This window comes from Girardinichthys multiradiatus, chromosome 4 (genome assembly GCF_021462225.1).
Source record: "Girardinichthys multiradiatus isolate DD_20200921_A chromosome 4, DD_fGirMul_XY1, whole genome shotgun sequence".
Classification (NCBI taxonomy): domain Eukaryota; kingdom Metazoa; phylum Chordata; class Actinopteri; order Cyprinodontiformes; family Goodeidae; genus Girardinichthys; species Girardinichthys multiradiatus.
The window spans coordinates 13,542,215-13,562,071 of record NC_061797.1 but is presented as its reverse complement, the minus strand read 5'-3'; the positions used below and the strand labels follow the sequence as shown (position 1 = coordinate 13,562,071).

At 37.3% G+C, this 19,857-nt stretch overlaps 1 protein-coding gene across 3 annotated transcripts in view; it reads right to left on the bottom strand.

The window, feature by feature from the left end:
- The window catches only part of LOC124866813 (protein unc-13 homolog C-like), a 188,194-nt gene that overhangs the window by 29,198 nt on the left and 139,139 nt on the right, over positions 1-19,857 (bottom strand). For all 3 annotated transcript variants that reach the window (XM_047362769.1, XM_047362770.1, XM_047362772.1), the window contains 5 exons: positions 9,318-9,444; positions 5,953-6,049; positions 4,186-4,329; positions 3,915-3,992; positions 1,893-1,970 (listed from right to left, as the gene is read on the bottom strand). In XM_047362769.1, coding sequence (XP_047218725.1) covers positions 1,893-1,970; positions 3,915-3,992; positions 4,186-4,329; positions 5,953-6,049; positions 9,318-9,444 — 524 coding nt within the window. The remainder of the gene's footprint in view (positions 1-1,892; positions 1,971-3,914; positions 3,993-4,185; positions 4,330-5,952; positions 6,050-9,317; positions 9,445-19,857) is intronic.

Below are 19,857 nucleotides of genomic sequence, written 5' to 3'. Positions count from 1 at the left end.
CTAGGCAATATTATCTGGTCATATTCAGCCAAATGCCTCTGAACTTATTGGACGCCGCTTCACAGTGCAGATGAACAACGACCTGAAGCATACTGCGAAAGCCACCAAAGAGCTTTTTAAGGCAAAGAAGTGGAACGCCATTCAATGGCCAAGTCAATCACCTGACCTGAATCTGATTGAGCATGTCTTTTACTTGCTGGAAACAAAACTGAAGGGAAAATGATCCAAGAACAAGCAGGAACTGAAGACATTTGCAGTAGAGGCCTGACAGAGCATCACCTAGGATGAAACCCAGGGTCTGGTGACGTCTATGCCTTCTAGACTTCAGACTGTGATTGACTACAAATTTGCAACCAAATATTGAAAAGGGAAACATTGATTTATAATAGTTACTTTGTCCCATTGCTTTTGGTCCCTTGAAAAGTGGCAGACACACATTCAAATGGTTGTAATTTTTAAACCATTCACCTGATCTGGATGTAAATACCCTCAAATTAAACCTGAAAGTCTGCAGTTTAAGCACATCATGTTGTCTCATTTAAAATCTACTGTGGAGGTTTACAGAGCTAAAAAGGTGAGAATTGAGTCGATGTCCCAATATTTATGGACCTTACTTTAGGTATTTCTGTAGATGTCAGGACTCTGATGACATATACTCAAATCTTGAGGCGTAAAAGGAAGGTTTACAGTACAGTACCCTGTGTTGCTCCCGTACTGCTGACTATATGGTCCTCGTTTCAGAAAGCGCGGTTAAGTGAAAACTCAGAGCAGGTTCTAAGGTAACTATGTGGATACCCTGGTTTTTTTTTTAGCTGTTTCCCTTTGTCAAGTTACCCCAGCAACATACTCCATCAACCAACCCTGCTTGGTGGCAGGGTTTACCAAACTAACCCTGGGATTGGTCTACCTTTTAGCTGAGAACTGGCACAAGGAAAGTGTCAGAAATGGCCAGATCTTTGTGACTTGGACATTTATAAGTAGATCTGCAGTCTGAAAAGCTGTGGGCACCACATTAACTATTCATATAATTCTGGGTTTGCAGGCATAGTTGGCTGCTTGCATGGCAGGTACATTCACTGCCCCTTCACAAAATAAAGGAGATTATGTTTTATTTGTTTAATTTTTTTATATTATATTGCACAGTTTTTCATATGCTCAACAATTGTTTACATTAATGCTATCACCAATGTCACCTGATCAATTCTAATTTAATTATTGTGAGTATGCCTTTCTGATTAACACAGTATGTTCAAAAATAAATTTTATTTAGTCTGGGTTTTATTTTCTTTTACTATACAGCCTGACTTTAGTCCGGTAGGCTAAAATCAGGGAGCTGGCAACCCTAGTGGGGAGTGGATGTCCGGGAATTACTAGAAGCAATGAATGGATGATTAATTCTGGTCTTCTTAATGTCAGCGTTTTGGCCATATGCAGATATGATTCTTTTTTTACTAAAATCCTCTAAACTGTGTAGATACAGATTTATTTATTTTGAAAAAGACAGAGGAAAAAACATTTTGTTTGTAAAATATCCATAGTAGTGTAGCCGGGGTCTTCAGGAAGTAAAGAGATAGCAGAGAACTGACTAAAAAACATTGGAGAGGAGATAATTAAGCACAGAACTGACAGATGGACATCAGGACATCAAGGATGGCTTAAATCAATTTAAATAACAGATGTAATCAAAAATGATCATTTGCATAATATGAAAATTGGCATTGGATATGTGGATCTCAGGTTGGTGGTTCAAAATTTACAAGTACAACACTCTAATCAGCCCTGGAGAAACTACACTCCAGCCTATGTTCTGAATCCGAATAACCTTAAAATATAAATAACCTTAAAATATAAAACAGAAACCATTGGCAAACACAGTGTTTATATGCACAGACCTGCTTTCCACCCATGGACTCAAACATCTTTTCTAGCTGAACTCGAAGTTGCTGGATGTTGTTGAGGATAATGCAGGGCTGCAAAAGAGCAAAAATAAATATAATTAGATTTTTATTTTACATAGCACATTGATTTACACAGCGAGACTAAAATATATTCAATGTTTAATGCCATTCTGCCATCCACCTGTTTGACAGCTGTTAGAATTGTATTGTAATAGTTTGAGAACCCATGATTATATCATATAACTGGAAACACAATAAAAAAAGAATGTCAAAAGAAAAATGATAGGGCCAACAACTGTGAAATCCATCAGCTTTCATATCATGACACGTCATCTATACAAAGAAGCAAAGTCTGTGCTCAAAAAGTCAGTGGGGAAATGCAATACATAACACAACAAGGAGAGAAATGTCTGCACGGAATGTGTCAGACATTATCGATTCTCTGCTCCACAACAAGTTTAACAGATGACAGACATTAATCATGTCACTTTTTACAGACACCCAGAATAAATCTAGAGACTTTCAAAGACTCATATATTATGTGAGTTATCTGCTAAAAAAAAACAACAGGAGGCAATACAAAATGTCTTAATTAATATTTCAGTAATGAATACTACTAATACTATAATCATTGGCCCCAGAAGAAAAGGATGATTGGTCTCTTTCAAACCCCAAAACAGCCAACAGTGTCTCTTCAGCAACTAATGATGGATTATTCTCTGAGATTTATGAGTTTATATGCATGAGGAAGTGATTAGATATTCACAATATGGCTGATATTTTGGAAAAACATTTTAGCAAAATTCAAGTCAACTATAAGAAAACTAGACATCTGTATTTCCTTTGTGAATCTATTTTTACACCCTTTTGAAACATATATTGTACAGAGAAACATTGGGCAGAGGTTTTTCAGGTCAACTGAAGAAGCATGAAAAGTACAGAGGTCATTTTATGTCTTGGTAGGTTGGCAAGTGTGTCATATTTCTTTTCAGTTTGACATGGGAGATTAAAGAGCATGCCCTGGGATTTCCAGAGCTTAGAATATTTGTAATTTAACCCTGATTAAAACTTTTCCATGTTGCATTGTATTAATCAGCTTTTGATCTTTAATGTTCTCTATGAAATCTCAAAGGCGGCTACAAAACAACTGGATTTTTATTGAGTTTAAATTACGCATAGTCGGACTCTGTTTACTAATTACATGAGCTCTTGACTTCTGAAGGTAGGATGCTGCACTGGACTTTATTTAAGGGTAGCATATTAAAAGTGGCTGAATTCATATGTACACTGCACTTTTAAAAAAGTGATTCTTAAAGTTTTTAAAAACATGTATCCTTTCTCCTCTGTTTTACAGTCATATGCTACTTTGTGTTGGACAGTCACATAAAATCTGACTAAAACACATTGATGTTTATGAGTGTAAAGTGACAAAATATGAAAAATGTTCCAGGTGTACTTTTGCATGGGACTGGAGCAGGGCAAATTTGATACAAACAAAACAGTCAGTGCACATCTCAGTTCCTTTTTTTTTCATTAACTGTCATTGTAGTTCTGTCAAGGGAAGGCACGCCTTACTTTCTCTCTGGGAAAGTAGTAATGAGACCATCAGCACTGTAAAGAAACATCTGCTCCCACACTGCTTGTTATCTTTCATTTCAGCTTCAAAATCCAATGTGAATAATTAGACCTCTCACAAAGTTTGTGTTTAGTCATCCATCACCTCAAAAAGTAGACTGAGAAAATACCAATGACTTGTCCTCATCAGCTATGGGCAAGAGTTGAATAATTTTATTTGTGTTAATAGAGACAATATTAAGAGGATTACAGAAGATACTGCAGAGGTCTGTTAAAAAGACATATTCAGAAACACTTTCATGGTCTCCATGCCAACCATTACTAGAAACTAATTTTAAAAATACTGACTATTGTGTTACCATGTTTGCACTTGACATCCAAAAATAACTTCAGTGTAACTTTGTTGCTGTGTAACATTGCAGAGAACGTGCATGCACTTACCACATTCTCCTTATTTAAATGCAATGGAAACTCCTTGGAAATGATTGCAGCATATTGCAAAAGAACCTTATTGATAGTCTGCAGGGATAAAGAGGATATCATAATTACAGTTTGTTTGCTCTTCTGTTACTGAGCTAACAATTACAGTCAATCACAAAACTGATATTGAACACAAGACATATACAAAACAAATTTATCTAGACTAATAACAACCTCCCTAACTGTAACTTATTACTGGCCATGGGAGCAGTAAGGAAAGAAGGAGACTGACCTTCGCAAAACGGCACATGAAATGAGCCAGAGCCTGTGGGTTTGGACATTCCAGCTTCTTGATAATCTCAAAACTCTGGTTTAGTTGAGTGAACACGTCCACCACTGAGCAGGAAAAGAGGGCGTGCTCCGAGGTTTGCTGGAACTGAAGCAGAAGGAGGGAGTTAGACACATGGACAGAAAGAGACAAAATGGCAAACGAGGCAGGCAAGAGAGGAAGAAAAGGTGACTAATTAAAAAATAAAGTGAGCTAGTAATGTGACTGTGAAAGTTTGAACATATATGAACTCATATATTTAAGCAGGCAGAGCATGCATTAAATAAATAGGTCAGAAAATCAATAAAGACATTTCGCATTACAGTCTTTGGCATAAAGGAGCTAGGAATGGGGAACTCTGCTCCTCATGGACTGGTGTCCTGAAAACATTGGATGTGTTTCAACTAAAGATGCACAGAAAACCTGCAGGTGACTGGAAACGGCTGATTTTACAATTGACCCTGTCTGATTGGTCATTAGCTCGCCAAACACCCTAAAATCAGAAAAGTTTCAGAATTTTAATGGCACCACATATATAAGCGCCACCAAATTGCATAGTCAACAACACCCCTTGGAATGGAAGCTGTCACTGATTGAAGAAGACTCACCTATTATCTCCTAGTATCAGTGAAGTCCTTGATAATGAGGTAGGGTATCACAGAAATGTAAAAAGTTTATAGAGAGAAAGTATTTTCTACAGTATTTTCTACAGAGGCATATTTACTACATCAGGCTGAGTTAGACATCAATAGAAAACTGGAAGCAGAAACTATTACAGCGAAGTCAATCTGTTTTAACCTTTTGAGAGTTCAATTTTATCCATCATGGGACGTGTTAGATCTTTAAATGTTTCAATTCTTGGAAATCTCACAGTTAATGTAAATCTATTAACTCTACAAGGAATGCACACAATGACTACTGTTTGTATTGCTAAGCATGCTGTCCATAAAACGTACTATTACAAGACACTGGAGACAGTTTACAAAGCCAACTCTCTAATAATGTTTTTGTTCTGAAATTTTTGTTTAAGTGTAGAGCTGTGTAATGCTGACTACTCTCTCTCTGACACATTCGATGATGTCACCTCTGGTATTAATTCGATTAATTAATAATCAGTTAGAGAAAGGTTTCGTAAACTTTAGCCCTTAAGGACTAAAGTTGTCCAACAATGTTTTAAAGACTTTACAAAAGTCACATAAGGTCTACTTTATTAAACAGCTTTAATATTTGAGCTTAAAACCTCAGTACATTTTATGTTTAGCAATGAATATAAAGCTATGAATTGTACGAATCTTGAAAAGAGAAGTTATAAAAGCTTTGTGCATGTTTAAATGCATCATATAGAGGTAAGATATCGACTGACAAATGAGCATATAAATGTTTGGTAATGCATCAATTTATTAAACTAGTTTCATGAGGCTCCTGCAGATATCCTGTGACTTTTTTTCTAACATCCTTCAGAGGCATTTCTGCCCTGAAAAACATGTTTGCTTCCTTTTGGATATCAATTTTTAATTGATATATTTCATTTATATTCCTGTCTTGTCATGTCTCAAGGCGAGAGGTGGTTTTGACTGTGCAAAATTTCCTTTATCCTACCATATCCTCCTCCTCCAAAATGTAAATTCAGTCTTAGGAGGCCACCCTTGTTATTAGGAAAGCAGACGTAAGTGGCCTGGACAGCTAAGAATAAAATTCACTTCTTGAGAAATGATTCAGTGCAGTACTCACGCCATCTTTCTTGTCTCTTTCAAGTGCTCCATTGAGGAAATCCATGGAAACAACTTCATTCTCATCAAGCCACTGAATGACGAAGGGGTCGAACCACCTACAAGACAAGAAGTAAAGTTGGATGTTGTTATGACTTGACCTGATGAAAGGTATAACGATATCGGGGCATGAGATCTTGCAATGTTGATAACTTTTTCAATAGGTTTGTCTCACAATGCGCGATGCAGTCTAATATACCACGTCACCCGTTCTGGTAAATGTAAGCTACTATCATATAAACATTTGGGCTTTAAGTTTGACATCATGTATCTATGTTTGAGATTCTTATTTTGAAGTAAAAAGTTGTCTTGTTGGGTTGACAGAGTTGGCTAAAGACTCTTTAACTGAATTTTTCGACAATTCCAAAAACTGACAAGCAGCCTGGTTTAGTGGGTGATCAAACTGTGTAAGCTACAGTGTCAAATGCATTTGAAAGTGATTCTTGAGAATTGTTTTCCTAAAGCTGCACACCTTCCCATATCATTAAAAGACAAGGCAGAAATATAGTAGTATAATCATTTATATAAAACTCATGCTGCTGTCTTTGTAGGGACCCTATTGAAAAAGAGGTTTTGAAAACTCAGTGATAGGGGTATAAAAGGCTATTTCACATTGTATTGCACAATGGATTCCATACAATTATTTACATAGTATCTAATATTAATTAATAATAATCAATGTTGTATGTAATGGTAATTCCACTATGAATTATTTAAAAGGCAATTTGACACATATGAAACCTTTATTATTTCTGAAAACACAACAAAGGGAGCATTTTGAATGGTTATTTTTCTATCAAATTAAGACCACCTTAGAATTGCATACATGTAAAGACCAAAATATGTGGACTACTCAAATAAGAACAGGATTAATAAACATTGGTTACAGATTTTCTTTAAACATTGTGATTTGTGGTACCTTTACTCTATATCTGAAACCAAAAAAATGGGATCTTAACTTTTTTCAAAAATATTGCTAAAATCTAGCCTCATGCTTGTGAACCCAAAATAATGTATGGTCTTTTCTCATTAACTGAATGTATTGTCACACCTCCATTTATAACAATATGAGATGAAAGAGACTTTAAAGCTTGAGATAAGTTATTTATTTACAAAATGTGGGGCAATCAGTTTAAACTGAATGCTAAGTATATTTATGTGTGCTTTCGATAAAGGCCACTGTTCACTCACAGCTTTGTGTCAGGGATCAGATTGTGAAAAGGAAGAAACAGGACAAATGGCAAAGATGTTAGTGGTATAATTATGTCTTTAATTTCAGCATTGTCTTGTGAATTTGTCATCAGAGTAATAGATGTTCCCTCAAGACTGATCTACTCTCAGTCTGTTGGCAGCTGCCACCCAAGACAAAGCTAAAAAAACAGGTGTGATGACAGAAAGGTGAGGTAGATGGACAGGGAGAGAAGGAAAACCATGTGGTATGGAATTAGTGTGCCTGATCTGTAGGCAATGCCTCTGGTAGAATCAATTCGAAGTGAGACAGTGTCATTATCATAATAATACTTATATTTTTTATACTAAAATGTGAAAAGTTAATTGTTCTTACATCTCTTTTTTCATAATATAACATTTCAACTCATTGGAATATATTTTTCACATTTTAACAATATATTATGATGTTATTACAACATGCACATTTATCACTATATAACAGAAAATACACATTTATATTGTAAAACGTGCCAATATGTTATAGAAATGCTAAATATGTTTTGCTCTTAAAGAGATGGATTGATAAACTTATCATGATTATGTACTTATTGCAAGCTGCTGATGGAGGTGTACAGCCCTCAGTCTTCTGTGAGCTCGCACTTGGTTTGCAATGAGCTATCTGACTTAGAAAGGCTCACCAGTTTTTAATCTGCAGACTGTTATTCTTGGACAAAACAATATACAAGATACTCATGTGGCCATCTGTATGTAGTCCATCAAGAAAATCTAACATTGTGCCGTTTTGTGTTCTTAAATCATAGTGAAATTTGGCAGCTGCCCTTCCTTCTCTTTTCAGTTAGAATCATGTATAGTTTAATAGGCTTAAAGCCCTTATCAAGGGACTTGAAAAGCCACCAATCACTCCGTTTACACTTTTATCCATCTTCCCAGTGGCTTAATTAAGCCAGAAACACACCCAAGTTGCACAAAAAGAAATCTCACATTGGCTTATTTTGAGCCTGAAACAAAACGTAAACAAGTCATCTAAATGAAACTCTTTTGCATCAACTTGTGCACAATTTTTCATCAACCTACTTTATAATGTTATAACTTCAACACTTACCTAAAGATAACACTTTGCATGATATAATGTGAAAATGTACATGTTTGAACAATGTTTTTCATATCTTTATATAATAAATAATATATTGTAAAAAACAGGAATGTTTTTAGTTATAGGGTGATGAATTTCTGAAATGCAGAATATATTGTTCAAACATGACAATATTTTGTAAACGCTGTGTTGATGACAACGTTTTTAAATGATTATTGTTTGAAACCCTTAAGTTCAACTTGTTGATGTGCTTGTCTGTCATTTTATGTCAACTGCACCACCAGCAAACTGTGCATTCATTGTTTTGAAAATCACTCTTTATTTTCATCTACATGACTTGAATAACTGACACATTATTTTGATAATTTAATAATTCTGGTTGCTCTGTCCAGACAGTTGGCAGTGCAGGGAAAGCTGTGCAGAGAGCAGCTGAAACTTTACTCATTAAATGTTATGACATTTAAGCAAAGCACAAGTTTATGAAGCAAGAGAACAAACATTTTCTGTAAGTTACACTGATGAAATGCCTATGCTTTAAAAGCTTGAAACAAAATCTGGGACAAAATACTAATCAGGCCATTACTATTTGTAACAACACAAAAATATATAATTTAAATGTTAAAAGATGAAGTTAGAACACTAAACTTTTCAAGTTATAGTAATTGAATTTGTAGTGAAAATTCAGAGATACACAGATACTGATACTTTTATATTTAAGGATATATTAATATTTTGGCATATTAATCCATTTGTCTGCTCCATGCCTGATTTCTCCATAATTGAAGTTGCTTTTCCTACTCTGCTTGCTTTTGTACGTTCTTTTTTTTTGTCTATTAAAAGCTCTCATGCTCATTTTAAGATTGCTTTGCATTTTAGTCTTTACCACCCCAACATGACAGTTTTAACAAATTGTAATATAAATTAGGAACTAAACATAAGAACTAAACTGAATATTCACTTTTCACAATTTAATGACCAAATATCCTGTAGCTCAGAAAGTACAGGATATTTGTTTATATATTTGCATGCGTATAAAGACTTACAAAGAATATTCTGGTGGAACATCCTTAAAGGCCGGCAGATCACGGACATACTCATTGTGGAACCATTTGACTTTGAAGTGAAGATTCATGTATTCGGTGCTTTTGCATAGGCGATGCCTATCATGCTCTGTAATGCAGATTAAAACAGGAGAAGAACATTTCATTACATATAGTATTAAATGAAGATGGTACAGTTACAAAACAAAATGTTTCAGCAGTAATTTTAGGCACAGAGCAGCAGTGGTTGCTTCCATACCAACATCCTCCTTGGCCCACTTTTGTAAAACCTTAAGCTGTCAAAGCATGAGAAAATAACACTGAGCTTGTACATTTATCCAAAATTAACTTAACAAAGGAATGTATTTTTTATCATTACCAACAAACTGATGCTAAAACAGTGCAGTATTCCAATCAGCTGTTGGTCTGCTGAGTCATTGCAGACATTTCAAAAGAGTTAAACATTTCTGAGGAATCCCCTGGAGAGAAAATGCATGGCAAGGCTGCAAGTAAGGACGGAGGAAATCCAAGAGACAAGAGAGAGCCAGTGAAGAAGAAAGAGTGAGAGGGGGATATCAGACAAAAGAGAAATGACCAAGGGACAAAGTGTACCATGCAGATTAATCAAAGGCACTTGGAATAAAAATAAATTGGGGGGGGGGGATAAAAAATCCAATTGGGTATTGAAAAACATAAAGAATCAAATATTTTAATCCACTATTGCAGCAGAGATGAGACAGAAGACAATGTTCTTAAAAAGCATTTCCCTCTTACAGATTACTTACTCTCTATTAAAAAAGCACCATCGATGGCTGATATGCTGTAAGGGCGTTTGAACAAAGGGTATTGGTTTGTAGAACCTGTTTTGCTGCAGAGATGATGAGTAAGGGATTAAAATGTTTTTCAGTGTCGGACCAGCAAAGACGTCAGTATAATTCAGAATGGAAAGAAATAAAAGAGTTACCATACTCAGATCAGTGGGAGACAGATGTTTGATGAGGGGCTTTGAGACAAAACATCAGTAGTTTGACTAGAAATATGGAATTTTATAGAAAAACTAAATAGAAGTTAAAGAGAGGGAGTCACTCTATGAGGCGATTTGCATATGAATCAAAGCTTAAGCCAAGCAGGAATCATTCCTTTTTTAAAACATGAGCACAAAAAGCCATAGCAGTAATGTAAATTGTTTAAGCACTTAATTCTTTTTTTTTTTTTGATTTAGCACGGAATTTCATTGCTGTAAGTTTAATTGTTAACAGAGACCTTGCAAGAAGTAGGACATCTATATTTTCTTCTGGTGCCCTTATCTGACACATGCAGGCTATGTTAGCACTTTTAAAAAATGTTTCTGCTTCTGCTTTTGGAAGACTGATAATTACAGCACCTTGAACATCTAATCAAACTGCTTATACTTTTGTCACATTACAACAGCAAGTTTCAGTGTATTTTATTGGGATTTTATGTGACAAGTAGAAGGGAAATGATGTAACGATTTTAAAGAAAAAAAAATTAAGTGTGTTGTGATTTTGAATATGAACATATTTAATATTTAATATCAATACTTTAATATTTTATCAAATAATATTTCGCTGTGTTAAGGGGTGCCCTGTGAATACCAGCCAAATAAGGCGGTGGCATTAGGACAACATTTAAACGGATGAGTCAAGCTCTGACATTATTGAACAGCAAAACTCTGTACACACACAGAATGAATTCACACAATTACTTAAAATACAAGAATGTATTAACAAAAATAAGTCAACTCAGTGTCAAACATATGTTAATCAACAAACTCTTTGCTATGCTAAAACAACCCAACTAAACTATCAAGCAGAATGAGAGAACAAGGGAGGCTCATGGGATATGTACAATATAAACAAGTTGATCAAAGACGGTTGAAAACCATGACCGAAAGAGTGATGCAACATTACCATTCAATGTTATTTATGTTTGAGAACCAAGGATGATCTTGAAGAATCTGGAAATTAAGTTAAGTTAGTCTTGGAACCAACTTAGACAATAATTGGTATACCTTCAAATAACCATTCACAATGCAACATCAGATAAAACATTTTGAGAAAACAAAAAAAATTATTTGCTGAATAAAATCAACCTTCTGAATAAACAATACTCAACGGTGTTTAATTAGCTGCCTTTATTTATTAAAATAATATTTAGGGAAATATTACTTTGAATAAGAACCAAATCTTTCTGGATAAATGGGTCTTCATGGTGTTTAATTAGTCATCAAGTTTAGTAAAATAATATTTAGGGAAATATTATGTCCTAGATTGAAAACTAACAACCTTTTTGGGTAAATGATCTTTAGCTGACTCTTAGTAGGCAAGCACGTGTTCTTAGCTGTTAGCGGTTGGTTCTAACAAAAGAAACTTGTAGCTTATTATCAGAATCAAACACATACCTCTAAAATAGGATGTCGCGTTATGGCCGATGTTCTGTGTTTAGAATCACCCTTTAAATAAAGTTTGTCTTAACTTTAAAAACAAACACAGAACACGTAAACTGAGCACATGCACTGAGCACCTAATCTGCTAGCACTAAGATAGCTGAGTTCTCAACAGAACAAATTATTGTATTGCGGTACCTCTGTCCTTCCTTCAGGCAGGGAAAAACTGCTCCACTATGTGCTGTAGAGACAGGGTCTCTGCTGGGAACTCTCTAGAACACAGTTTGCTTCTGTAGACCTCAGAAAGAAAAGTCAAGCAACGCTTGTACCTTAATTACCCCGTTCATGAATGAATACCAGATACACAAACAACAATTCATTCCTACTTAACTTGGTGAATATGATCGCGTGATCGTATGACACTCTTGGATCCAGTTTTAAGAGTTGTCTGTTTGCCAGCAAAGAGACATTAGCGTGCAGTGTGCGTCTCTCCTTCCAGCTCCGCTGGGGACCTGCGTGGAAGAGGTCTGTTTGTTGGCGTGCAGGGTTTTTATTCAAATAGTGACGTCACGGGACACCCACTGTTATTCCCTTCTTGTTTCTGGCTGTGACGGAAATAGGTTAATGTGATTTATTTTGAAAGTTCCAGAAAAGTTCTTACTGGCCTTCAATGTTGTAACCCATGGTTGTGGTCCCAACAGTGTTGTGTCTAAATATTAAACCCCTTTACCCCTTCTCTGGTCAGATAAGACTTAAACTGAACTTTTTGGTCTGCATGCAAAATGCTATGTGTAAACAGATAGGCTTGGCAGTGAAATATGGTGGTGGAAGAATTATATTGATGGGATATTTTTACACAGCAGGGTAAGATGGATAGAAGTATTAAATATAGTGCAATGGTGGAAGAATCCCTGTTAGGCAAAGCAAAAACTTGACACTGGGGCAGAGGTTCACAGGACAACAACCTTTAAACTACAGCTGGTGCAACAATGGGACAGCTTAGATCAAAGCATTTACCTGTGCTAGAATGGTCTAGTCAATGACCAGACCTAAATCCTATTAGGAACTTGTGGCAAGACTTGAAAACTGATGTTCTCATACAGTATAATATACACTATCCATCCAATCTGACTAGTGGGACTGAATATTCATGTATCATTTTCCTTCCACTTCACAGCTATGCTCTAATTTATGCTTGTCTATATAAATGTATATAAATGCCAAGAAAATACTTTGAAGCTTATATTTGTAACATGGCAGAATGTCATGTTACAAATATAAGGTGTGAATACTTTTGACAACAATGGTGACAACAATATGACAAACCATGCATTTAGACATAATGGCTCTTTAGTTTACTGTTATGTCACTCTAGGTTCCATGCAGAGTAACCAATAAAATAATATTTAGACCTCATAAGAAATGAAGAACCTATTTAACAACATGAAGAAGGCTAAAGATCCCAACACATCATGACCAGATCTAAAGAAATTCAAGGATAAGTAGGTTAAGCACACCCTAGCCACTTTCCACTTCAAGTTATGCCAAAATATTAAGCAAATTATTTTTCAAACAGGCTTCAGTTGTGAAAACATGAAATTAGGGAGTAAGTTTCTGTGTTAAATTTGTGCACAGGAAGGCTCTCTGTATCACAGAATGGAGGATAATGTCTGACTGGGCTTTAATTTTGGTGTAAAATGACATTGCCTTTTTAGGTCTGCAAAAAGCAATAACAGGTGATAATTTCCATTTAATGGACTAAAAACATTTGTACCTGAGGTTGGTCAACATGGCCCCCCTTGTCTGGGCTTTTTCTGCAAGGTAACTCAATCCCACCCCCTTGCTCAATGTGTATCATTTTATTTTACTGTTGTGTCTAGGGTTTTCTTTCTCATTTATGTTTAGACGGCATTTTATTCAAAATGCGGACGTCCATTTTTTGGTAGAGCATATGTTGCAGTTTTTCAAAGATCGAAACGGGAACAGAAGAGGCTTTATACGAAATAAAAGGTCAACTGATAGGCCTAATAAAATATGCATTAATTCCATGGGTGAAGTGCACCTTAAACACATAGTGCTGTTAGGTGAAATTAGGTGAGAAATGTAGGCAAATAATGTAATGAAACAATTTAGTTTTACATCAGATTTCTCTTAGTTGAATAGCAGAAACAAAGGCAACATAATTACACACACAAATATAATTCATAAACCTGTTACATACATCTATACAACATCAAAGATGTGTTTGAATCAAAGCCTTGTACCCCAGCTGTCATTCCTTAATCCCGATAAGTGCTTTGGTGCTTACTCTGATAAATAGCACGCCTGTCAACCTGAGCTCAGAAGAAAATATTTACACATGCATATTTATCAATGTACCTGTATCTCAATTCGTTCAAAAGGCAAAACACAACAGTTTGTCCTATTTCCGGCACCACACAAGCACAAAGCGTGTTTTAGCAGCTCCATCTCTTTCTTGAGTTTTCCTTTTTAAAATCTATTTGGGTAGAAGTGTTGTATGTTCATGTTTTTCTACCTTGTTGTATGCATTACAAAGCTCACCATTTTGTGGAAAACTTCATCTTATTTTTACTATGGCATTTATGTTTAGAGACCATGTGAAAGGTAATGCTCTCATTGTTCACTCCAGAGATCAGCTGCTAGCTCTTGGTAGCTACACTTCAGCCTCCCACTGTGCGGCCCAATATTATCTGTGCTGTGAGCTGAGAGGGAAGAGAAGTGGACATCGCAACCGGACGAGAAGGTACAGATCCATCATTCTGTCCATCATCATGGGAAATGTGAGTTCCCTTCCCAACAAAGTGGAAGAATTGGCAGCGGTAACCCAGCTTCAGTGAGTCTACAGAGAAAGCGGCTTGGTCATGCTGACAGAGACCTGGATACACACGCTAACTCAAGACACACACATAAACAAAGAGATGCTCCGCAGTAAGAACATTGACCTGTTAGCATGAAGCCATATTTTTTTGCCAAGGGTGTTCACACATTATCGCAATAACGTTGTATGATCTGAACCAGTTCTTCAACAGGTTTCATCAGACATTCACCTCTCCCCCAGCCCAGTCTCCTCAGCTGTTACCTCACTTATCTCCAACGCCTGCCTGCTTTTGTTTACAGATCCTCACACCTCTCAGCCATCACCCACCCACCTCCATTTCAGAGGACACAGCCCCCTTCCTTTACCACAGTCCTGTTCCTTTCAACACTTCAGAGGAATGAGCTGGAAAAGATCAAGGTGCAAAAGGCTGCAGGTCTGGATGGCATTAAGTCCAGGCTCATAAAACTGCGCAGATCAACTGTTTGTCATCATGGGGAACATGTTTAACATGAGTCTGAAGCTAGGGAAAGTACCACAGTCGTGGAAGGCCTCCTGTGTGGTACCAATGCCAAACGCAACACATGCGAAAGGCCTCAGCAGTTACAGGACAGTAGCATTGACCTGACATCTAATGAAAACCCTCGAGAGGTTGGTCCTCAACCATTTTCGCCCCCTGGTGAGATCTTTGTTGCAGCAGGTAATCTACCGCTAATACCCAATTTCCACCAGCACGGTTCGGAGCCCGTTCCGATTCCCAAATGTGATTTCAAACCGGTGATGCGTGTGTCCACCAACGAAAAGAGGTTACAAAGCGCAAACCTCTGGTTCAGCTCGGGCACTGCAGAATACTTCATTCTTCTGTGCTAACCGTAACATCACCCATGGGCGGGTCGAAGCAGCAAATAATAGAAGCAGATAATAGAAGCAGCAAATACGGCAGCAAAAACAGAGAACATACCGTATAAACATTATTTGTTTGTAAAAATACACCAAACATGCATTGTATAACTACTCATTTCTTTTACACTCGGGGATGCTGAACATATGCAAATAAAAACATTGTACATACCATTGTTCTCACACAGAGGCACTGTATTTTCCATATAGTAGTTTATGATGCTCTCTTTTTGCATTAAAAGGAACCTTGAGCACAGCTCATCGACCTCTGCTCTGTCACTACCAAGCTTCCCCCCTGGTGGAAATAGTCGTCGGTGCTCAAGAAAGCACCAAAGTTTGAAGACATGCGAACAGAACCAGTTCAAGAACGAGAGTTATTTTGGTGGAAAAAGAGAATAAGAGGAAGCAGTTAGATAAGCTCATCAGGAAGGCCAGCTCTGTCCTAGGATACCCACAGTGCAGGTGGTGGGAGACAGAAGGACTCGAGCAAAAATAACATAACTGTTGGACAATGTCTCTCAACAATGCATGGAACTGTTGTCGAGCTAGAGAGCTCCTTCAGTGAAAGACTGCTTCATCCTAGGTGCATAAAGAAGCATTATTGCAGATCCTTCCTCCCCAGGAGCTGCTAGACTTGATAACCATCACTGCTCCCAACAAGCTCAGTAAGTGTTTACATCCCTGCTGTTATTTGCACAGTTTTACATTTATTGTAGTGTGCAAAACAAATGTGCTTTTTGTACATTTTCAAGTCACCCTACTTGCATATTTCATTTAATCTGAGCATACTATTTTTAATAAATTTACAGTATTTCTTTTTCTACTACAATTTTGTTTTCTTTTACTGTACAGTCTAGTTTTATTTTTTTATTTTCATAGTTTTCTTAGGTGTGTGAGTACCTGTATGCTTCCATTTGCCATTTAAGTTGCTGCTGACACACCTGAATTTGCCGATAGCGGTACAATAAAGTGTATTTCTATTCTATTCTATTATACTCTAAATGAAGGAAACTATTAACCAATCAATACATCAGTTTGCTTTAAAAAAAAACTTTTGTTTGGCTTATATAACAGGCCCATAAATGAGACACACAGATATATTGCCTGCCCTGTGATACTCTCCTGGTCATCTAGGGAGACGGCAAGGCCAAAAAGGATATATAGTGTCTACACCAAGTTCTGTACAGCAATTTCTGGGTTCCTCTAAATGAGATGTGCTGGAACACCTCTAAAGAGATGCACCCAAGAGGTATCCTGATCAGATACCAGAACCAACTCAGGTGACTTCTTTCGATGTAGCTTGGCAGTGGTTCTGTTTTGCAAGCTTGTTCTTACATTGGTAATAAATTCCCTGACCTGACTACTCAGCTTTGCCCAGATGATAAATCTCCTCACCTCTGACTGACAAAAAGCCCAGGACCAGGATTCTCAGAGTCCACTCAGAGAGTTCCTATCTTATCCTTACGTTCCTGCCATGGAGTCTTAGCTTAAGAGTGATTCAGCTAGCTGGTGAGAGAAACTTTAAACGGGGGGATAACAGAAATTCTTATCTTTGTGGGGAGGTGTGGTGTGGAGAAAAATTAACTGATCATAGAATTTAAAGAGGATTACGAAATGTGTAAAGCATGATGATGAAGCTTAGCAAAATTAAGTTAATTGTCACACAGCATCAAAATAAATCATCATTTTGATTTGTTTATTGTTATGTTTACTTGCCATGCTGGTCATTTTACTACTTCATCTATTTGATATTATTGTAGACACTCTGCTGTCAGCAATTCACCGTAATGACCATCTTGAATAAAGAGCTTTGATTTGGTAAAATGACAAAATCAAAATGGAGAAAAAAAGGTGAAGAAAACTGAACTGGAAAGAGGAGCAGAGCCTGCTGTTGGCACAACTGTTGGAGGAGAAGAGAGGAGTGTTAAAAGGCAGATTTGGTTCTGGATAATGGTGAGAACAAACAGGCATTTCCAAGCAGATAAGTGTGTTGTTTCCTCTGCTTTCACACACCAGCCTGGAATGTGAGAAGCGCTGCGGCTGTAATTAGAAACTAGAAAGGCGATTGCAGCACACCAGCAAGCTTCTTCACAGCCTGGGGAATGTTGTAGACGAACATTTAGGCTTAGGCTACTGGCATCATCATGTACAATACAGCAAATACTTATTTACCTCATTTACATCTTCCTTCTAGTGTTTAGATTATTGTACTTTATCTTGTCTACACTGTGTACAGGTCCTTCTCAAAAAATTAGCATATTGTGATAAAGTTCATTATTTTCTATAATGTCATGATGAAAATTTAACATTCATATATTTTAGATTCATTGCACACTAACTGAAATATTTCAGGTCTTTTGTTGTCTTAATACGGATGATTTTGGCATACAGCTCATGAAAACCCAAAATTCCTATCTCACAAAATTAGCATATCATTAAAAGGGTCTCTAAATGAGCTATGAACCTAATCATCTGAATCAACGAGTTAACTCTAAACACCTGCAAAAGATTCCTGAGGCCTTTAAAACTCCCAGCCTGGTTCATCACTCAAAACCCCAATCATGGGTAAGACTGCTGACCTGACTGCTGTCCAGAAGGCCACTATTGACACCCTCAAGCAAGAGGGTAAGACACAGAAAGAAATTTCTGAACGAATAGGCTGTTCCCAGAGTGCTGTATCAAGGCACCTCAGTGGGAAGTCTGTGGGAAGGAAAAAGTGTGGCAGAAAACGCTGCAAAACGAGAAGAGGTGACCGGACCCTGAGGAAGATTGTGGAGAAGGGCCGATTCCAGACCTTGGGGGACCTGCGGAAGCAGTAGATTGAGTCTGGAGTAGAAACATCCAGAGCCACCGTGCACAGGCGTGTGCAGGAAATGGGCTACAGGTGCCGCATTCCCCAGACCTGGGCTACAGAGAAGCAGCACTGGACTGTTGCTCAGTGGTCCAAAGTACTTTTTTCGGATGAAAGCAAATTCTGCATGTCATTCGGAAATCAAGGTGTCAGAGTCTGGAGGAAGACTGGGGAGAAGGAAATGCCAAAATGCCAGAAGTCCAGTGTCAAGTACCCACAGTCAGTGATGGTCTGGGGTGCCGTGTCAGCTGCTGGTGTTGGTCCACTGTGTTTTATCAAGGGCAGGGTCAATGCAGCTAGCTATCAGGAGATTTTGGAGCACTTCATGCTTCCATCTGCTGAAAAGCTTTATGGAGATGAAGATTTAATTTTTCAGCACCTGGCACCTGCTCACAGTGCCAAAACCACTGGTAAATGGTTTACTGACCATGGTATCACTGAGCTCAATTGGCCTGCCAACTCTCCTGACCTGAACCCCATAGAGAATCTGTGGGATATTGTGAAGAGAACGTTGAGAGACTCAAGACCCAACACTCTGGATGAGCTAAAGGCCGCTATCGAAGCATCCTGGCCCTCCATAAGACCTCAGCAGTGCCACAGGCTGATTGCCTCCATGCCACGCCGCATTGAAGCAGTCATTTCTGCAAAAGGATTCCCGACCAAGTATTGAGTGCATAACTGTACATGATTATTTGAAGGTTGACGTTTTTTGTATTAAAAACACTTTTCTTTTATTGGTCGGATGAAATATGCTAATTTTGTGAGATAGGAATTTTGGGTTTTCATGAGCTGTATGCCAAAATCATCCGTATTAAGACAATAAAAGACCTGAAATATTTCAGTTAGTGTGCAATGAATCTAAAATATATGAATGTTACATTTTCATCATGACATTATGGAAAATAATGAACTTTATCACAATATGCTAATTTTTTGAGAAGGACCTGTAAATTGTTTTCCAATTTTTGCTAAGTTTCAAATTTTTAAAGCTTTTTATAGTCTGTAAATATTTAAATAATTTTGAACTGTGATGGTGTTTTATCTGTACTAAATTTTGTTCACTTTTTGTTCATGGCTATTTATTTATATTGTTTTATATTATTATTATATATTTATCCTTCCTAAAATTACCTTACCAGAGATGCATCTTTAATCTGTCATGCTGCTGAAACTATTTAATTTCCCCCAAGGGGAATGATAAGGTTAATCTTATCTCTGTTATAATATATGTATGATTGTTATATAACTTTATGTGTTCATTCACTCGCCTGTTTAGTTGGTGGATCGCTGCAGGATCAAGCCGGTAGCGTGTTATTCATTGCACTGAGAATATCTTTCCACCAATTTCTCTGCATAAGATGCTGGCCCAGCAAACCAAAGAGTGCCATAGAAAGGCCACAGCCCGCATCGGAAAAAGGCCGTACGACCTCGGAGATGCAAAACCACCAACATCCAGGCCAGCCAGGCAAAAACGATAGAGCCAATCCATGCAACATCTCCCCCGAGCCAACGCCACAACAACAGCAACAACACACGTCCTTCTGTGCAT